We start from the raw sequence: 19,181 nt of genomic DNA, 5'->3' as shown, positions 1-19,181 counted from the left end.
TGAGATTGTGTTTCTCAGTAATATGTGATATTACATCAGCAAAAAATTAAACTTCCAACATATGAACACCTTAAATCTAATGATAATTAAATGCATTAGCAGAAAGAGGGGAATCAAACTGTAGACAAATCCAGTGTGTATGATTAATATACAAAGTACCCTAGAGGAGTCCAATCCATCCTTAATCTGGTATTGTTCTTTCTGAGATTGGAAAATAAATTCATACTGCCCAGAACAATGCGAGTAATGCAGCACTGGCAAGATCGAGATGATGTGATTTCTATCATCCTTTGGAATATGCAAAATAAAGGTAGTTTTCAACTGTGTCTACACCATCAGAAATTAAAATTAGACATGCTGCAACTGATGGTCGCCATGTAATCACAGAGGGGCCTTGAGCCTGCACGTAGCCTTTTAGGAGCTGAACCTGAGATGTGAAAAAACTGCATCCAGTACAGGATGGGGGTTGGCCAAGGTCACTAAAAAGACTAATGCAATGACAAAGGCAAGATTCAGGGTCCAGAGAAGGGCGACCAAGCTGGTGAGGGGTCTGGAGAACAAGTCTTACGAGGAGCGGCTGAGGGAGCTGGGCTTGTTCAGCCTGGAGAAGAGGAGGCTCAGGGGCGACCTCATCGCTCTCTACAGTTACCTGAAAGGAGGCTGTAGAGAGGTGGGGGTTGGTCTATTCTCCCACGTGCCTAGTGACAGGACGAGGGGGAATGGGCTAAAGTTGCGACAGGGGAGTTTTAGGTTGGATGTTAGGAAGTACTTCTTTACCGAAAGGGTTATTAAGCATTGGAACGGGCTGCCCAGGGAGGTGGTGGAGTCACCATCCCTGGAGGTCTTTAAAAGACGTTTAGATGTAGAGCTTAGGGATATGGTTTAGTGGAGTACTTAGTGTTAGGTCGGAGGTTGGACTCGATGATCTTGAGGTCTCTTCCAACCTAGAGAAATCTGTGAATCTGTGAATCTTTCTATTATCCTCTGGTCACCAGTCCTGAAGAATTTGAAGCCAAAAACTGAGAGGCTTTCATGCAGTTAGTAAGCATGACTTTAAAGGAAATTGAAGAACTATGAATCTGATTTCTAATGCTTGCTTACTTTCATACAGAAGAAACTTGTTCCTCCTGGCAACTAATGGCTTCCTTTGTCTTCCCTTGCCCTGCCTCCCCTGCCCTATCCTGCCCTTCTCTGCTCTGCCCTATCCTGAATGATTTATTTACTGTATTAGTGCATTTAGGTCACAAGCATGAACAGTGTTTGTCTATATGTTCAAACCATAGTGGAAAAGTACTTTTCTAGGTTAACTTAATTTCTGTTTTCTCAATTTGAGACAAGAATTCACCATACATAATTTTGGCCCAAGGAAATCAATAAGTCATTTTACCTTAAATATTGCACTGTGCTGTAGTTGCCAATACTAGCTCTTACTATAAAGTATGTGAATAAATAAATAAATAAATAAATATCTTATTATTACAAACTGCTGAGATTCATATTAGATAAAGCATTATAAAATGATACAGTAATGTGAGAAGTTCTGTTGTTTGTTTGTTTTGGTTTTGATTTTGTTTTGTTTTGCTTTGTTTTGTTTTGTTTTACTATTCCAAAAGGAAGCTATATCTGGTGTAAAAAAGTCTGAAACATGGTGATGAGATTAAAAGTATCAATCCTGTTCTCCTCATATAACACAGTTGTATGCATTACAGAAGAGTGGGACACCATAGCAATTATTTGATCAATTCATTACAGTGCCTTTCTTTTTCATATATAGAGATTTATGTGATAAATGGCATTGGAATAATAAAAGTATATATTTCACTGCTGGTTATGAAACACTGTGTGCCTGAAATAATTATAATGACTAATACCAAATGGCATTTGCAAACTTAAACAAACTGAGTCACATATCTTGTAGAATACAGTAAAATGACTTGACGACAAACCAATCTAGTGCAATGATCCAGTGAGAACCAGTGCAGTTTAACTACTGTCCAGAACAAACTTAATACAAATAAACATTTCAAAGAAAATTACCTCTTTTTAATTTTTTAAAAATATTTAACATTATTTTTCCTGTCTCTACTAACAAATGGCATTTTTCATTGAAAGTATTACTAAAGCTATTTTTACAAAAAAAAAATAAATAAATAACCCTGCAGTGTTTTATTTAATGGATTTTAATTTCATTTGTTCATTTACACTGCCCTATACAAAACAAACTTATTTACATGTTGCTTTTTGAACAGAACAGCAGGGAAAAAATGTCTTTAGCCATTGTATAGGGAATACTGACAACTTCTACCTGGGAAAATGTGAAATGAACTGTTTGAAATTTCTGTACAAAGAGGTTGGAAAGCAGTAAAAGTATGGAAAACCAGTTATTCTTTTTAACATATTACCTAAAAAACTCTTGCAAAATTAAGTATTTAAAGGGAAAAATACTCTAAGAGGAGAAATTTACTGACAAATACATCTGAATAGTAATCAAGGAATATGCTAGAAAAGAGGCGATAAGGTTAAATACCTTGTCAGCAACTGGGTACTAAAGCTGACATCTTAGTTAGCTATCTTACTGTCAAACTGTGGCCTCAGTGCTGGTCAGTGTCACTGCTCCTAACTTCTGGCAGCCTTGCCCTCAAACCAAAAGTCTCTTGATGCCGTCCTGCATGCTGTGGTTGCCATGAATCCAGAGCTACATTCAGCTACCCAGTAAGAAATGCTGAGATGTGGAATGTCTCCTAAATCCTGATCCCTGTGGGGTGATCATGTATGTCCTATAACTCTTGGTTTCACAGCCTGCTTGGACACCCTCCTAAAAATAGGCGTCTACAGCTAGTCATATTTTTGTATTTAATTTTTAAATGGGAAGGTAGGAAGGCTTTCTTCTGGTGAGTAGCTCCAGGATCAGAGCCGAGGAAGTGGAGGGGCTCAGTGCAACCCCCTTCTCTGCCTGAAGATACCCCCCAGCAGACCAGCCTGACCACAAAGCAACTGAGTGTTTGGAATAAACAGAAAAAGCTCTCGTCCCTTCCTGTGAACTTTGTGTTGCGTATTTAAAGATCTTTCAGCCTGCAAAAAGCAGTGTGAAAACAAGCAGGACCCTGCAGCCTGGTAGAGCAGCCATTTGCTGTAGAGCAGTGAGATGTGCTTTCCAGGCACTAGCATCTTGCTCTCCCTGGCTTCCCAAAGGCAGCAGCACCAGCAGTGCTGAGTGGCAGCAGCTGACCCAGTCTTGCATGGGTGTCCCAGTGAGCAGGCATGCTACAAATGCACAGAACAGATTGAACCCTTCAGGCAGTGTAAGCAAATGTTTATCTAGTCTTAGGATCCAGATGGGGCTTAGCTCAAGGTAGGTGTTCAGCTGGTCAGTGCTGTCAAAAATCAGATATTTTAAAAGCCTTCAGGCTTAGGTTCTCAGGAGCTTTTAATCATGAATGGTCACTTTTACTTTTTTTTTTTTTTAAAATCTATCAAGGTTTGAGATTGCTGGTTCTTGAATTTCATTTTTATTAACAAAACTTTTGTTGTTTTTTTTTTTGTTAGAGATGGGTCTCAGTGAAAACAGGGCTATTTTGACTCTGACTTCAAATTTATCTCACATATCCTGTGACAATTCCTGAAGGACATTTCCAACTCAGAGGCAAACTTTTAGAATAAGCTAGCCCCACCCTTTTGGAGAACGTAAAGGAATTCAGATGATCAGCCTGCTGAGTTTACTAAGTCGTCTCATTCATAGACCCATCTTTTCACTATTTAATTTCTTGGTTTGTGGTGTATTTATAGCATTCAGTTTTAATGCTATTAGTGTTCTATTAGTTTTATGTATTCTTATATCCACATATTACCACTTAATAAACTTCAGAGGAGGCCCAATTATGAAAGATGCATTCAAGAAAGTTTTAACTCACTCTCAGCCATCAGGAAAGCAAATATAATTCCATTCATGCCTACCAGTAAATAGCAGCTTGAAAGCAGCATTATGCAGAACAAACTATGCTTACCATCAGCAGCCCTTTATATGCATAGACAATCCCAAGCCAAATTGTCATGTGCGTGTTCTCGCAGTGCTCCAGGATCGGTCGGATGGAGATGTCTCTGCCCGCAGGGTCCGGCTATAAAAATAAAGGTTGAAATATTTGAATTCAGATTTCATCTCTATTCACAGATTCAAAGGTAGTTAAGTCTATTCTCAGTAGACTGAGGATGTGTAGGATACGCATTAACAACTTAAAAGAAACCTGTGATGGCTGCAGTCCCAAGAACCTGCAAAGGAATGTAGTAAAAAGCAAAGATCAGAGGAAACAACTGCATGATAGTTACCAGTGGATGAGGTCACCTCTATTGCAAAACAGAAAGAAAATGTCTGAAATCACTCTCTTTAACAGTGTCAGTCACATTTATCAGCTTTAGGATTTTTTATTTTTTTTACAAGGCAGAAAGCTTGAATATACAGCCATGAAAATAAATGTACTTGAAGTCATCCTTCCTTTCACCTGCAGTTCTTGTGTCACTGGCAAATGGCTGATAAACAATGTATGAAACACTGCTGTGTTTTAGATGTTTTCTCAATGATAACTATGAGCTAAATCAAAGACCATTTACTATGGAAACTGCAGCAGTAGCTTAGAAGGGAGTATAAATCATCAAAAAACTGGAGCAAACCTGTGCAAAATTTAATATGGCTGGAAGTTTTGTAGCATTGTTGAAAGCAGAGTGTATAAAAGCACAGAATCAAAAGGACTTGCAGACTCCCACGACTGTTTGAATGAGGGAGAAGTTATAGTTAATGCTCAGAGAAACCTGCAAGAACCTCTCATTTTTTAAATCAAAAACAAAAAACAAACACCCCCAAACAAACAAACAAATAATAAAATAATAATAATAAATCAAACGGCACAAAGAGCAAACAGGTACTAGATACTATGCTGCCTACAATTAGGGTATGGACTAGGTTATGGTGAAACTGCTTTTTAATGGTGTACATCATTTAAGAACACAAGGTGCTTCTTATATGTGTTTCTAAGAGATGCTGTTTTTGTTAGGTACCAGAGAATGTTCCTTTTGGCTATTCAGAGCTGTGTGTGCTGTTATTCAGTGTTGCTTTACAGAATACTCTGAAATCCTGAAAGCTATTTTTGCTTTCTGCTTTGAAACACTGGATCTGATCTTCAGCTAAAGTGAGATCAACCCAAACATAACTTTCTGTACCTGGTTGTCCCTGTAGGCTCTGCAATTTCCCTTTGTGACAAAAAACGTGAGTAAAATGTCTCATGCAGGAGAATAATGATTATTACATAAGCTAAGGAAAAAATCACATTTCCACCAACTGAAACACAGAATTGTAGGTGAAGGACTTTAGAGAGGTCTAAGTAATTTGCTAGAGCTTATGCTTGCTGCTTTTGATGCTAGTGTGAATTTTGCTATAGATTTTAGTGGTAACAACATTAATGCTCAGTTGTTTCCTCCATCAAACTTTTTGGATGTGAGGCATTGTTCCTGGACTCATATAGTGTAAAAATAAATAAATAAATAAAAATGTAACAAATAAAGAGATAGACACGGGGATAAAAGAAGAACAAACAGCCTTGTGCTGTGCACTGCACAGTCCCAGGATTTGTAACTTTCCTTGCAAATCCTGCAGTAAGCAACACAATAACATTTAAAACCAATTCTTATTCTGGACTTCTGTAGAAACCCTGAACAGAAGAATAAAGATCTTTGTAAAAAATATCTCCTAAAATAAAATAGAAATCAGGAAGGCAATATTTACTGTCCCTGAGAGCTCCACCCTGACAGCTGCTGATGGAAAGCAGATAATCATTGACCACAGAACTCAAATGAGTGACAACATGAAGTAGCAGTACAACATTTTGGATGCTACAAATGTTGGTCTGGGGATCAGTACAGCTACCCAATTCTCCTTGATCAATGATAAAAGTCCAGTCCTAAAATTTCTGTTACAACATCATTTTTGACTAGTATGAAAAGAAGTCTGTGTTATAAGTTGATCAAATATAGCTCTAAATATGTAATTTACATGTGAACAGGACTGCATTACAGACACATTTTTTTCTGAAATTCTAAATTATGCCTGAGATTAATATAAAGTTTTAGTTTTGTTGTTGTTGTTGTTTTTAATCTTTATGTTACAGTATGCCACTCCTCATGGTCTGGAATTATGGAAATTACATAAAATTTAAGGTGAATCATGGTCATCAGAATGACTTTTTCTTCACACTGCGGAGTTGCCACAGGACTGTCCCTTCAGTTCCCCAGCTCTGCATTCTTTCTATCGCGTATTTCCAGTTTCATACTTTTATGAAGAGGTTTACAAACAATGTAAGCTTCCACTGGGTGCAGTGCTTTGTTTCCCTTGTTCTTGGATTGAAACCTCCCCTCATGCTTTGACTGAAGCATCCCACCACTTTTAACCAAGTACTAGTAATTGGAATTATTCCTTATTTTGAAAAGTATTACTGAAATGTTGAACTCCTGTTTGGTCAGTTGCAGATAACCTTTTTATTTCTACTATGTAGTTATTCTCTAATGCAAATTTGCTTCAAAATTGTAAAGCATATGTCCATTCATTACTCAAAACTGAAAAACTCAGGCAGAAAAATGATGAACTGGAAAACACAACTTGTTTTGAAATCCTATTAGAGAGAACGGATTCACATCATTTCCCTAATAGGAAGATAGCCAGATTTTACAAGGCCATGATAACTTAAAAAATGTTGATTAAATAATGCAGTGTATCCACATCTTCCATGTGAGATAAGAAAGTCTTGTGAAGTGCTCCAGAGGGAGCAGGAAAACAGAGAATACTCTCTGCAGCATCAGCAGTTTTGTACACGGGACAACACTTCTTTCCAGATCTGCAAGGTGGTAGCATATTAAACAAATTTTGTTGAGCATTTGTGCATTTGGAGTTAAGTGTTGGAAGGTAGCAGTAATTCTAGAGTGAACTTATTTTGCTGATTACTTATCACTAGTGCAAAATGACATTCCTGGTTTACTGCTTTTAATTTGCCATTCTGTTTCTTTACTGATTTTACATGAATTAACTAATCATAGCAAAAAGCTGAGTTAAAAAAACATGATATTTTCTGATGTCAAAAGAATTTTTAAAAACTCCACAATTACAGCTGAATGGAGCACTTCACTGACCTCTCTAATCATCCACCATTTGTGCACTTTTTTACTGCTTTAGAGAGGATGACAACATAAATGCTACCAGTGATTATATATGTACTGGAAATTTGCCCTTTCCTTTTATAGAAAACAATCTAAATGCCCTTCAGATGTCATTCTCAAAAGCCTGAAGACCTCCTATCTTATGATTAGGCTGAAGCTTTCCTACCTCCTCTGAAACCTAATAAGGTTTCTGACATTGACATCAATTTCTGGAATGTTTTCAGCAGTTGAACATAAACAGTTTAATCCGCTCACTTCATACAGGAGTTGTGTATCATTTCCAGTAAAATGCTTGTTTTACATTGGATCTGCTAGGTCTAGGGAGCAACTCAAGCCAGTGAACAGATAAACCTACAAAACGATTATACACGCTTTCCATGCATGTTCAAATTGTTACTTGTCACCTCTGGAGTTGGGTTGCCTTTTTATTTTCTTTGCTCTTCAGTCTGTTGGTGGTCTGGCAGATCTTCTTCATGATAGGTGAGAAAGGACTTAAGTGGTTACTGCCAGATGGAGGAGTAAAGATTAAAACCATCTGGAAACAGCAGGAAAATTTGCAAGAGACCAGGGCAGGGGCAATGACAGAAACTGCTGAGTGCCTCGCATATTTCCATACCACATCAAAATCAATCAATCAATCAAACAAACAAACGAAAAAAAACAGTCACAATGAGAATCAAGTGAAAGTGCAGTTTCAATGGCAGAAACGTCAGTGGTGTGGTGGCCAGCTCTCCTTGGCTTGGGCTGAGGTGTGGAAAGAAAGGGCAAACCACCCTGAGGCACCTGTACCACCTAGGCATGATGTTAGTTGATCTATATAAAGACTGTCTATGTCTCCCTTTTTCATCTAGAACTACTATTTATTTTTCACTGTAGGGGCTATTGTACTAGCCAAAATCCATTTGGAACAGAACCTGCAAAATGGGAAGATATTTGTATGACGACAAATATATTATTGACAGATTTTGAATCTTTAATGCCAGTTTTTCTCTATAGGACTTAAGGGAGTCTCATAAGACTTAAAAGGAGAAAGGGTCTGTACTCCTTGAGGCATTTCATCCAGTGAAAAGGTTTCCTTTCACACTGTGCCACCACACAGTACCCAAAAATTCTTGACCTTCTGAGGGCACTTCTAGGTGGACATATCGCCAGATCATGTTGCAAGGATAGCAGATAAACCTTATTTACACAGTTCTGGTGCTGCAGCATAGCACAACTCATGGGGTGGAGGATCTCACCAAGCTTTCTAAGAAAATACGTTGCAGATTTCCAGTATATTTTTTCTTTTCTACAGCTGTAGTTTCATCAGTAAGAAAATTAGAACATTGGGCCTCAGCCTTTCTGAAGATGGATATGAAACATAAGGTAAATAGTTCCAGCTTCTGTTTACTAGGTTTAAAATAAACTGTGCAGTTCCCATCATATAGGAAAATACGGGATCATACTCTTTTGTCACACCGTTAAAATGGTCTTCATACGCCATCCCACAGTCTGTTTTATCTTCCCTTTAAATGGTCTCCATCTAACTGGCATAATGACTGTATACTATGTGTATATTGTTCTGCACCATGAATTAGACATCTCTGGCATTTTAAATTTGGCAGTCGTATCAGTCATATGGAGACCAAATGTGATTCCTTATCTAAAAATCCAGACTCTGCTAAATTAGAAGATTGCCCTTACTTCTTTTTTAAATTCACATTTTTGCAAGGATAATTATAGTTAGTTTTTACTATAAATGCTGTAAAAAATTACATTTACTTGCACATTGTAACAGACCTTCCTCTCTGCTAAACTGCATATCCATATGGAAAGGTGTTTCAGAAAAGAATTTAAGCAGGTTTTATATGCAGTATATTTTATCCAGGCTCTCAATTACTGATGAAAAGAGAAAAAGAAGAAACAGAGACTGTCTACTTTTCAATTACTTAATTATTTGAGGATATTTTTAGGCCAAAACAACTTGGATATGAAAAAGAGATTGGCCAGGAAATTGATCTTCTTTGTTTTCTATATTTTTTTACTTGGTGAAGTCATAGCTTCCATGAATGCAAAATAGCAAATGCAATACTATGCTAGGGTAGCTCACCTAGACTCTTCCAACTAAAAATTTGGTAATCAACCTAACACAAAAGCATACTTTTCTTTGTCTGTAGCTGACAGTATTCAGATACACTGTTAAACACTTTATATGTTACCTAGTAGCTCAGCTGACTAAAAATCTGTTACTGGATTCTTGCAGTTCAGTGACCAATTTCATTTCTCCTCAAGATTAATTGAGAATGTCAGTCATTTCTGTAACTGTCTACTGATCCAAAACACTGATTTAAAGACTTTTTCTTCATGTATTTTTATTTATTTTAGAGTCTTGGGACAACTAGGGATACTAAAATAGAAAATCAGAGAATGATGGAATCACCAAGGTTGGAAGAGACCTTCAAGATCATCTGGTCCAACCATCACCCTATCACCACTGTTACCCACTAAACCATGTCCCTAAGCACCACGTCCAACCTTTCCTTGAACACCCCCAAGGACAGTGACTCCACCACTTCCCTGGGCAACCCGTTCCAATGTCTAACTACTCTTTCTGAGAAGAAACGTCTCCTAATTTCCAACCTAAATCTCCCCTGGAGCAACTTGAGGTCATTCCCTCTAGTCCTGTCATTGGTTATCTGTGAGAAGAGGCCGACCCCCAGTTCCCGACACCTTCCTTTCAGGTAGTTGTAGGGAGCAATATGGTCTCCCCTGAGACTCCTCTTCTCCAGAGAAGGGGGGCCCCGAGCAAAGGTGGGGCAGTGGTGGCCACTGTGACCTCAGCAATCCTCTGTGATGCCCAGTGTGAGTGGCCCATGCGTGGCCCAAGGCAGCTGTGTTGGAAGCTGCCTAGAAGATGCCCTCCTGTGGAAGAAGGAGGAGGGTCAGGACAGCTGAGGGCCCCTTTTCTGGGGCTGGCTCCCCAAGGCCTTTTGGCTTGCCAGAGAGAAAGACTGCCCCTTGGCCACAGGGACTGCCCTCCACCTCCCATCCTGTGCCCTGGATTTATTTTTAACACTGCTTTTGAGGTAATTTCAATCTATTCTTTATGGAAAAGAACAGAAGCAAGATGCATCTTCAGCCCTAATTCCCATGTACGCTTTGCACACGTGCTTTCTGGTGTAAGCAGGTAGGTGCACACAGAAGTTACCACGTACCAAAATGGCTGTTTTGCAATATAAATAATAATAATAAAGAATAGGATGGTACCTACCACACAGTGCTACTTGTAATAACAGAAAATTACTCAGATACAGCAACTCAGTCCTAATATAAGCAATTAGCCATCTGTAATCGTTTACACACTACTATTTTGAATCATCATAGAATCATAGAATCGTTAAGGTTGGAAGAAACCTTCAAGATCATCTGGTCCAACCATCACTCTACTACCAATGTCACCCACTAAAACATGTCCCTAAGCGCCAGGTCTGACCTTTCCTTGGACACCCCCAGGGATGGTGACGCCACCACTTCCCTGGGCAACCCCTTCCTATACCTGACTGCCCTTTCTGAGAAGAAATGTCTCCTAATTTCTAACCTAAACCTCCCCTGGCACAACCATTCCATCTAGCCCTATCACTGGTTGTCTATGAGAAGAGGCCAACCCCCAGCTCCCCACAACTTCCTTTCAGGTAGTTGTAGAGAGCAACAAGGTCTCCCCTGAGCCTCCTCTTCTCCAGACTAAACAGCCCCAGTTTCCTCAGCCGATCCTGATAGGACTTGTGTTCCAGGCCCTGCACCAGCTTTGTAGCCCTTCTCTGGACATGTTCCAAGGCCAATGTCCTCCTTGTAGTGAGGGGCCTAAAGCTGAATACTGTACTTGGGGTGCGGCCTCACCAGAGCAGAGTACAGGGGGACAATCACCTCCCTGGTCCTGCTGGCTGCACTGTTCCTGATACGAGCCAGGATGCTGTTGGCCTTCTTGGCCACCTGGGCACTAATGTTCGGGCGAGTATCAATCAGCACCCCCAGATCCTTTTCCTCTGCACAGCTTTTGAGCCGCTCTTCCCCAAGCCTGTAGCGTTGCATGGGGTTGTTGTGGCCAAAGTTCAGGATCCAGCACTTAGCCATGTTGAACCTCATCCCATTGGCCTCTGCCCATCGATCCAACCTGTCCAGGTCCCTCTGCAGGGCCTTCCTACTCTCCGACATATCAACACTTTCCCCCCAGCATGGGGTTGTCTGCAAACCTACATAGCGTGTACCGTACTCAATTCCCTCATGCAAGTCGTCAATAAAGATTTTAGAGTATGGGCCCCAACACCAACCCCTGGGGAACACCACTGGTGACCAGTCGCCAACTGGATTTTACTCCGTTTACCACCACTCTCTGGTCCCGGCCGTCCAGCCAGTTTTTAACCCAGTAAAGAGTGTACCTGTCCAAGCCATGGGCTGCCAGCTTCTCCAGGATAATACTGTTGGAGACCGTGTCAAAGGCCTTGCTGAAGTCTAGGTAGACTACGTCAACAGGCTTTCCCTCATCCACCAGGTGGATCACCCAGTCATAGAGGGAGATGAAGTTGGTCAGGCAGGACTTGCCTTTTATGAAGCCATGCTGACTGGGCCTGATCCCCCGGTGGTCCTACATACATTGCATGATTGCACTCAAGATGACCTGTTCCATCACCTTTCCTGGCACCGAGGTCAGTCTGACAGGCCTGTAGTTCCCTGGCTCGTCCTTACGACCTTTCTTATAGATGGCCGTCACACTGGCAAGTCTCCAGTCATCTGGAACCTCTCTGGATGACCATGACCACCGATAGATGATGGAAAGCAGATTGGCAATCACCTCCGCCAGCTCCTTCAGTACCCTTGGGTGGATCCCATTTGGCCCCACGGACTTGTGAGTCCAGGTGGAGCAGCAGGTCTCTCCTGGGGGGGGGGGTGCTTCTGCTCCTCATCCTAGACTTCTAGATTGGCAGGATGAGTACCCTGAGGATAAGTGGTCTGGCTAGTGAAGACAGGTGCAAAGAAGGCGTTAAGAACCTCAGACTTTTTTTTATCCTCTGTAGTCATATTCCACCCTGCATCCAGTAAAGAATGGAGATTCTCTTTGGCCCTCCTCTTTCCATTAATATATTTATAAAAACATTTTTTGTTATCCTTGACCATAGCGTCCAGGTTGAGCTCGTGCTGGGCTTTGGCCTTCCTGATTTTTTCTCTTCATATCCTGGCAACTTCCTTGTAATCTCCCCGAGTTGCCTGCCCCTTCTCCCTCCGGTCATAAACTCTCTCATTCTCTCGAATACACAGCGAAAGTTCCCCGTTCAGCCATGCCGATCTTCTTCCCAGACGGCTCGTCTTATGGCATGCAGGGACAGCCTGCTCCTGAGCCTTTAAGACTTCCTTCTTGAGGAGTGTCCAGCCTTCCTGGACACCTCTGCCCTTCAGGACTGACTCCCAAGGGACCCTCCCTAGCAGTGTCCTGAACAGTTCAAAGTCTGCCCTCTGGAAGTCCAAGGTAGCAGTTTTACTGACAACCCTTCTGACTTCACCAAGAATAGAGAACGCTACCATGCCATGGTCACTCTGCCCAAGACAGCTTCCTGCCACAACATCTCCCACCAGTCCTTCTCTGATCGTGAACAGCAAACAGGTCCAGCAGACAAGCAAACAACTCTTTGATGTAGTAAGATTGTTTTCCAGTATAGGAATACAGTTTTCTATCCATAAAATCACTCTCTAGACTAAATAACTGTCCTTATGCCTAGAGACTCCATGACTCATGTGTGAGAAATGTGAAACATAAAGAATCTGACCTCAGAAGAAGGTGAGGACAAGGTTCAGAACAACCACAATGGACACTGCATCCGATGTGCATACTAGATGCTCACTCATGCAGGCCCCAAGGAGAAACTGCTTTTAGACTTGGATTTGTATTTGTTTTTATTTTTCATAGTGTTTAAATTTTATAAGCTTACTATCAGGTAGTTCTTTATATTTGTCTAAAAATGTTTACAGCTGATGATTATGAATACAGCTTCAACAAGACAGCATGCATTATCAGTCCCCACCTGAATAGAAAACCTCATAAGGATCAAAAATTTAGGAACGCTGCTTCTGAAGTGAACAATAATAATAATAGAAAAAAAAAATCATGAAATAGTTACAACTACTCTAGCTGCCAATCTGTGAATTTACTCACTTTGTACCAGAACAATGAAGTACTGCTCAGGGCACTATCAGAAAGGGAGATGTTACCTCATTTCTGTAGCAGAAGACAGAGAGTGATATGAAGGTTAAGCAAATTGCCTAGGAAAGCTGAGAAGAACACAGCTTATTGTGTCTTACTTCTTTAAGTTAAAGAAAACATCTTTCTATCAGTTTTCTGAAACTTGAAAAAGGTGTACCATAAAAACCAAGGAAAAAAGTCCTAACACATTTTGTGGTTTAAAGGATATTAATGTAGTTATTTTACACCACTCAACTTGCCACAAATACAGAACTCAGGTCTGACTTTACAAGTAGATGGGGATGAAGAAAGAAAGGCAGACAGACAGAAAATAATAAAAAGCATGTTAGGGATATCCACTGTAATTACTACTACCACAAAACAATAAGGTCTGGTATTGCAGTCGCAATGATAGCCACGCTGTACTATCTTTAAAACAAATCTACTTTCTAGTTCCCCATCTGCCTCTTGTACAAATAATTCCTTAAAACAGCAATCATATATTCTCTATGTTAGTGTGATTGAAAGTTAATAACATACCAGAAAAGCTATTTAAAAGCTCTTCCATTGTGAATGTGTCTGTGCATTTCCTTGTAAAGAAAAATCTCCCAGCAGCATTTTTTTATAACATCACTTTACTTAATGATTTTTATTTTAGTGTTGCGGTATTTCATTTTTTTATAAAGAAAACTGATTGGATTAGGGGATGATATTAATAAAAATACCAAGAAACATCCGGGAACCTCTGGGCTCTCAAAAAGCAATTTCATTTGTATTAAGGTAAAATACAAAATAATAAAGTGGACCTAGTAAAGAACCACCACCACCAACACCACCGATAACCCACTACAATACCTGCAAACAAATACAGACTGACAATGAAAGGGAAAAGACAAAATTCTCTTGTATTATGGAATGTTTCAAAGAACTATGACTAAGACTTCCTACTCTGCACTCAGAGATCTACTCAATATAAATTTTACATCGTATTATTTCCTCAGAGAATGTTGCCCCAATTATATATCTAGGGACTGGATAATGAAGTGTGTCGGAGTATGTACAGTGGGATGTGCTAGAAAGACTTCATAAAACATTCTCAGCAGTAGAACATGTGTTTTTCTTTGAAGGGAGGGCAAAAGGCCAAGGTTTGGAAAAGAAGTAGTTTAGAGGAATGAAGACCTTTGCTACTACCTAGACCCTCCTGAGCTGCACAGACTCCTCCAGAGATATGCACTTTGTGGTATCAGCTTCGCAAACTAAGGAAGAATATTATTCCCTCTCTTTCTGTGAAGCTGTCCAGCACTGTGGGTGGCAAGCTGAATTTGCATGTTCTTTTAAGAATTTTCCATTCCTAACTAGATTTCCTGCTCTGCTGATACCATGCCAGCCACCCTTTGTGGCGGCTGGAGTCATTCATTACCTCCTTGCTTACAGTAACGGAAACAGATAGCGTTAATGTGAAAGTATGGAAAATGCAGAAAGAAGAACAGGAAAACAAATATGCAGAGGACAGCCAAACTGTTATGGTGGTCCTAAAAACAACCAAGGCACAGTCTCTTTTTTTTTGCTGAGGATTTGCTAGCAGGAAGGCTTTCAGCTGTATGTGGGGATGTGGCTTACAGTTTTATTGTGACACTTAGAGAAATAGGGCTTAGCACTTTTCCTGTAAATAAGCTGGATAAGCACCCAGAAGCTAAGAATCTATCAGCAGGGTGTTCCTCCCAGCAAGAACAATTCTGAGGTTCTCGAATGTGACCAGCTATTTAGGCCAAGGAGGACAACAATAGTGCCTCTATAATCATATTACATTTTCTTTTTAGTGCTTTATTTCTTTGATTTATATATTTTGTTAATATTTATTACCATGCTTATTTGCATTGCAGTGCCAATGACAACAAATGGATGTTGTCTCATGCAGGAAGTGAAAATCCCTTTCTTAAGAGCATTTAAAACATACATAGAAGGTGTGGGAGAAGAGATAATCATAAAGTAAAGTAGTATGACATTTTCAGAAGCAAATATCAGTTGACACCACTGTCACTCTATGCAAGCACTGATAAATATTTATTTTCTGGGCTGTGGCAAATACAAGGGATTATTTCTCACCAGGAAAGAAATTTGAATTTCTTCACCTGTTCTTTTATACTCTCCAAAACAGTTAGATGACAGCCCATCAACCCACTACTGGAGGATTTTGCTGCAATTCTTATGACTGTACTAAGTAATAATTCAGAAACTGTTGTATTAAGTGGAAGCTTTTCCTTTGTTTTACAATACACAAGCACACGAAGTGTACCTTGATTTTAAGGGGAGGCCTGTTTCTGCTGTGAATGACATGGCCCAGAGCAAGGTGAAATTACTCTTGGAATCTTACTTAAACAGATGCTTTTCCTGCCTTAAAAAGGGAATCTGAAGGGAGTCTTACAGAATTCCATGCTTATATCAGCATTGCAGTTAAATGAGATCATTTTGATAACTGTCTCATCTTCAACAAAACACTGGATGTAGATTTCCCTTGCATTAACTTCTGTTTGAAGTAAAACACCTCTGAAAGACAAAACCAACCAACCAATGAAACAAAAACATGAACATTTAGTGGTGGCAAACCCACCCTTTCTAAGTTGTCCTAATGTCAATTCTTTTGACTGCAAAAAAATTGGCCATCATTTTGCCCCTGACTTCTAAAATGAATTTAGTGTCAGGTTCTCTGAGTTCTTACTATATTTTGTCTACTAAATTGAAGTGGTATGTAAAACATACTATTCCTACATAGGTATTTACAAATTTTGGCCTAGTAAACTATTAATGTAGTCCTTGATAAGCCAAATATTGAGGTCCTACTTTTTTTTTTTTTTTTTACTTTTTTTTTTTTTCCCCACTACAGACATATTCTACCATTCCTTGACAAGTCTTATGTCTCTTCTTTGGACCACCTCCAATTTGCCACTATGCTTCCTTAATTCTGAAGAGTGGGACTGAGCACACTATGCTGGTCGTGCTTGCCCTGGTGCCTTATCCATATGGTGGATACCACCATAACCTCCAAGGTCAAGTTTACACTGCTTAAGCATTCAGACATCACATTAGCTCTACTTACAACAGCTTCAAACCAGGAAATAATTTTTGGCAAGTTAGACAAAACTATATATATGAAACCAAAAATGCCATAAAATTTATCTTTTCACCTATGTAAAGTTATTAAACAAATAGAGAGAAGTTAAGGTAATTTAAAAGATATAAGAAAGATAACAGACAATCCCCAAATCTTATTTACCAAGTATTTCTCCTGATTTGATGGGAGTAGTTGACATGCGTAAGAACCATCAATAGTTACACTAAACTAGCTTGAAAGTTACATGCTCCCAAAACACAGAAAGAATAGCAGTTATGGAGATTTTTGATTTTTCCATTACGTCTTTCTTCTACGAATAGCTATTTCAGTGTTGCCACTTCTGTTGACGTTATCCAGAGCAAAGCAGGTAGTCCTGGGAATTTTTCCTTTCTCTTTCTCTCAGTAAAACATTTATGCAACATTTTTCTTAAATAATTTATCTTCTTTCAGCAGCTGTCAAACCAGATTTCATATAACACAAGTCTACCAAGCACTCTAAATGTTGAAGGTCCTTTGCTCTGGTATACGACAGAAGAATTTCAGTTGATAAGGAAGCAAGACAATCTGGAACAAAACCCAGAAACCATAAAATCAATTTTATATTTCCATAGAATTGTTTTTTACATTGTTAGGATCTATATCATGTGGTTGATTTTCCTTAGCTTTTGAAGCATGTTTGATATATATCTAGTACAAGCAGATAACTCAGAACTTATTCTACCATTATGTAGTGCAATTCCTATATCTTCTTGACAAAAGTAGTTCATCTGCTTATTCATAAGATTATGCTTCATTGACTCCTTGTATTAGAAGATCCAGTCAAGACAAAATGGCTTATTTTCAGTTCTCTGATATGTTTTTAGACATTTTTTCTATAGCTAAATGTACAGTGTATATCTCTAGCTATACATTTTGCCTCTTGTCATGCGAACTCTAAGTTGTCTTGGTAGATACAGATTATCTTACCTAAAAGCACCTTCCTACTACAGATGTGCCAAAAGCCAGTTTAAAAGACTGTTTCAGGATCCAGTATTGGCGGCAAAGCCTGCAATCTTGACAAGCCTTGAAGAATTCATTGAGGTGATTATTTCTGAGATAAAGTGCTCCCACCATCCTCTGTCCATACTTTTTTAATAAGCTGTATTTAGAAAATTTATCATTTCTCCATTAATGTTTTAGGAATGCCTATTACATTTTAGCAGATGAACAAGTATAATTCTTCTGGAACCCTTCTAGAGCTGACATCAAAGCACTCAAAAAATTTTGCACAGCACAGCCTCTGACAGCTTACATTTGCACCTAAGTTTCCATTTTTGAGACCAAGGCACTGAAAAGAAACAGTGAGTGGATCAGTGTCTTTGTTCTTCCATACAGTTTCTTACTGCTCATTGAAAGACAGGCAAAGGACTAGATAAGCACAGACAGATAGGCAATATCAGCACTAGGGCAGAAATGCTTCCGTTCAGAAAAAGCCGCAGATTTCTAAAGGGTGACAGCTGGTGTCAGCTAGGTTTATCTGAGTAGCATTCACCTCCTTTGCAGTTTCCACCTAGTGCCAGTAGCCTGTCACACATTTCAGGACAAACCTCTTCTATTTGAGCTACCTGAGCCATTATTATGCTGTCACTGCATCGCCTCTAAGGTAACAAGAATTTAGGAAAGGCAGGATTTGCAACTTTTTGGTACTTTGTACTGGCCTGCAGTGCTAGAGGGCTTCCTTGGAGCAGAACCAGCCTGACTAGCTTGGTAAGATTAAACAGGACCTGCATGGCCTTGGGAAATCTCAGTTTTACCGATGTGCATCAAGAAGCTAAGGAAAATGCCGAATGGTCCACTACAGGGCTCTTAGCTGATCTTCCCCAGACTAAGCCTATACTGGGGATATATGGAGCAGCCCCAGCAAAAACCAAATGATCACACTTGGCAAAGTGAGACATTTTAGCTGTTCTCCTAGAAGATGCTTTCATTACCAAACAGAAACTGAAGCTTGAGCTTGCATTCACAACTTATCTGAGGCTTGAAGTGTCAGTTATGAGAATTCTTGATCACTTGATCCTCTGTTCAGTGAAACAAACACTCTGTAAATTGGTCAGAAGATGAAAGAGGAGCCATCAAAGATGGAAATAAACCTTGGGAGAGATGCTGAGATCTCACAGAGCATCAGAATGTAATTAAATTTTTCAATTTCTAAAAAATTTTAAACCTCAAGGACTGAAACATCAGAGTACTTTCATTCAGGAAGAGAGTGGAGAAGGGAAATGGTGGTGAGAATATTCCCTCTTGCCTTTCATAACTAAGCAGAAAGAGAGGAGGGGATAAAGCAGAAAGAGGCCAGCTTCACATGCCACATGCTCCTTCTAAATAGCATCTCCTTCTGCCACTGTCTGCAGCAACTAGTGGGGTATGAAATGACTATGCAACAATCCTATACATGGTCCCCCAGTTTACATTTATAATCGAAAAATAGAGAATAATTATTTCTGTCACCCAATCACTATTTTTCTATCTGACAGAACAGGATTTTATTCTAACTGTATTAACAAATGCATTTTGTCTTTTGAAGAATGTTTTTAAAGTGATTTTTCTTTCTGAGATGTGTTTGTGTAGGTAAATGTGTACTTCCATGGCAACAAGCCCTGATGTTCCCATAATCACCTTGAC

The 19,181-nt window shown here is 39.6% G+C and overlaps 1 protein-coding gene across 3 annotated transcripts in view; it reads right to left on the bottom strand.

Moving 5' to 3' along the window:
• Positions 1-19,181, bottom strand: part of GABBR2 (gamma-aminobutyric acid type B receptor subunit 2) — a 477,610-nt gene that overhangs the window by 35,887 nt on the left and 422,542 nt on the right. For all 3 annotated transcript variants that reach the window (XM_048079587.2, XM_048079588.2, XM_048079589.2), the window contains one exon: positions 4,005-4,115. In XM_048079587.2, coding sequence (XP_047935544.1) covers positions 4,005-4,115 — 111 coding nt within the window. The remainder of the gene's footprint in view (positions 1-4,004; positions 4,116-19,181) is intronic.

The sequence above is a fragment of the Anser cygnoides genome, chromosome 2 (genome assembly GCF_040182565.1).
Source record: "Anser cygnoides isolate HZ-2024a breed goose chromosome 2, Taihu_goose_T2T_genome, whole genome shotgun sequence".
NCBI classification, from domain to species: domain Eukaryota; kingdom Metazoa; phylum Chordata; class Aves; order Anseriformes; family Anatidae; genus Anser; species Anser cygnoides.
This window is presented reverse-complemented; position numbering and strand designations above follow the sequence as displayed.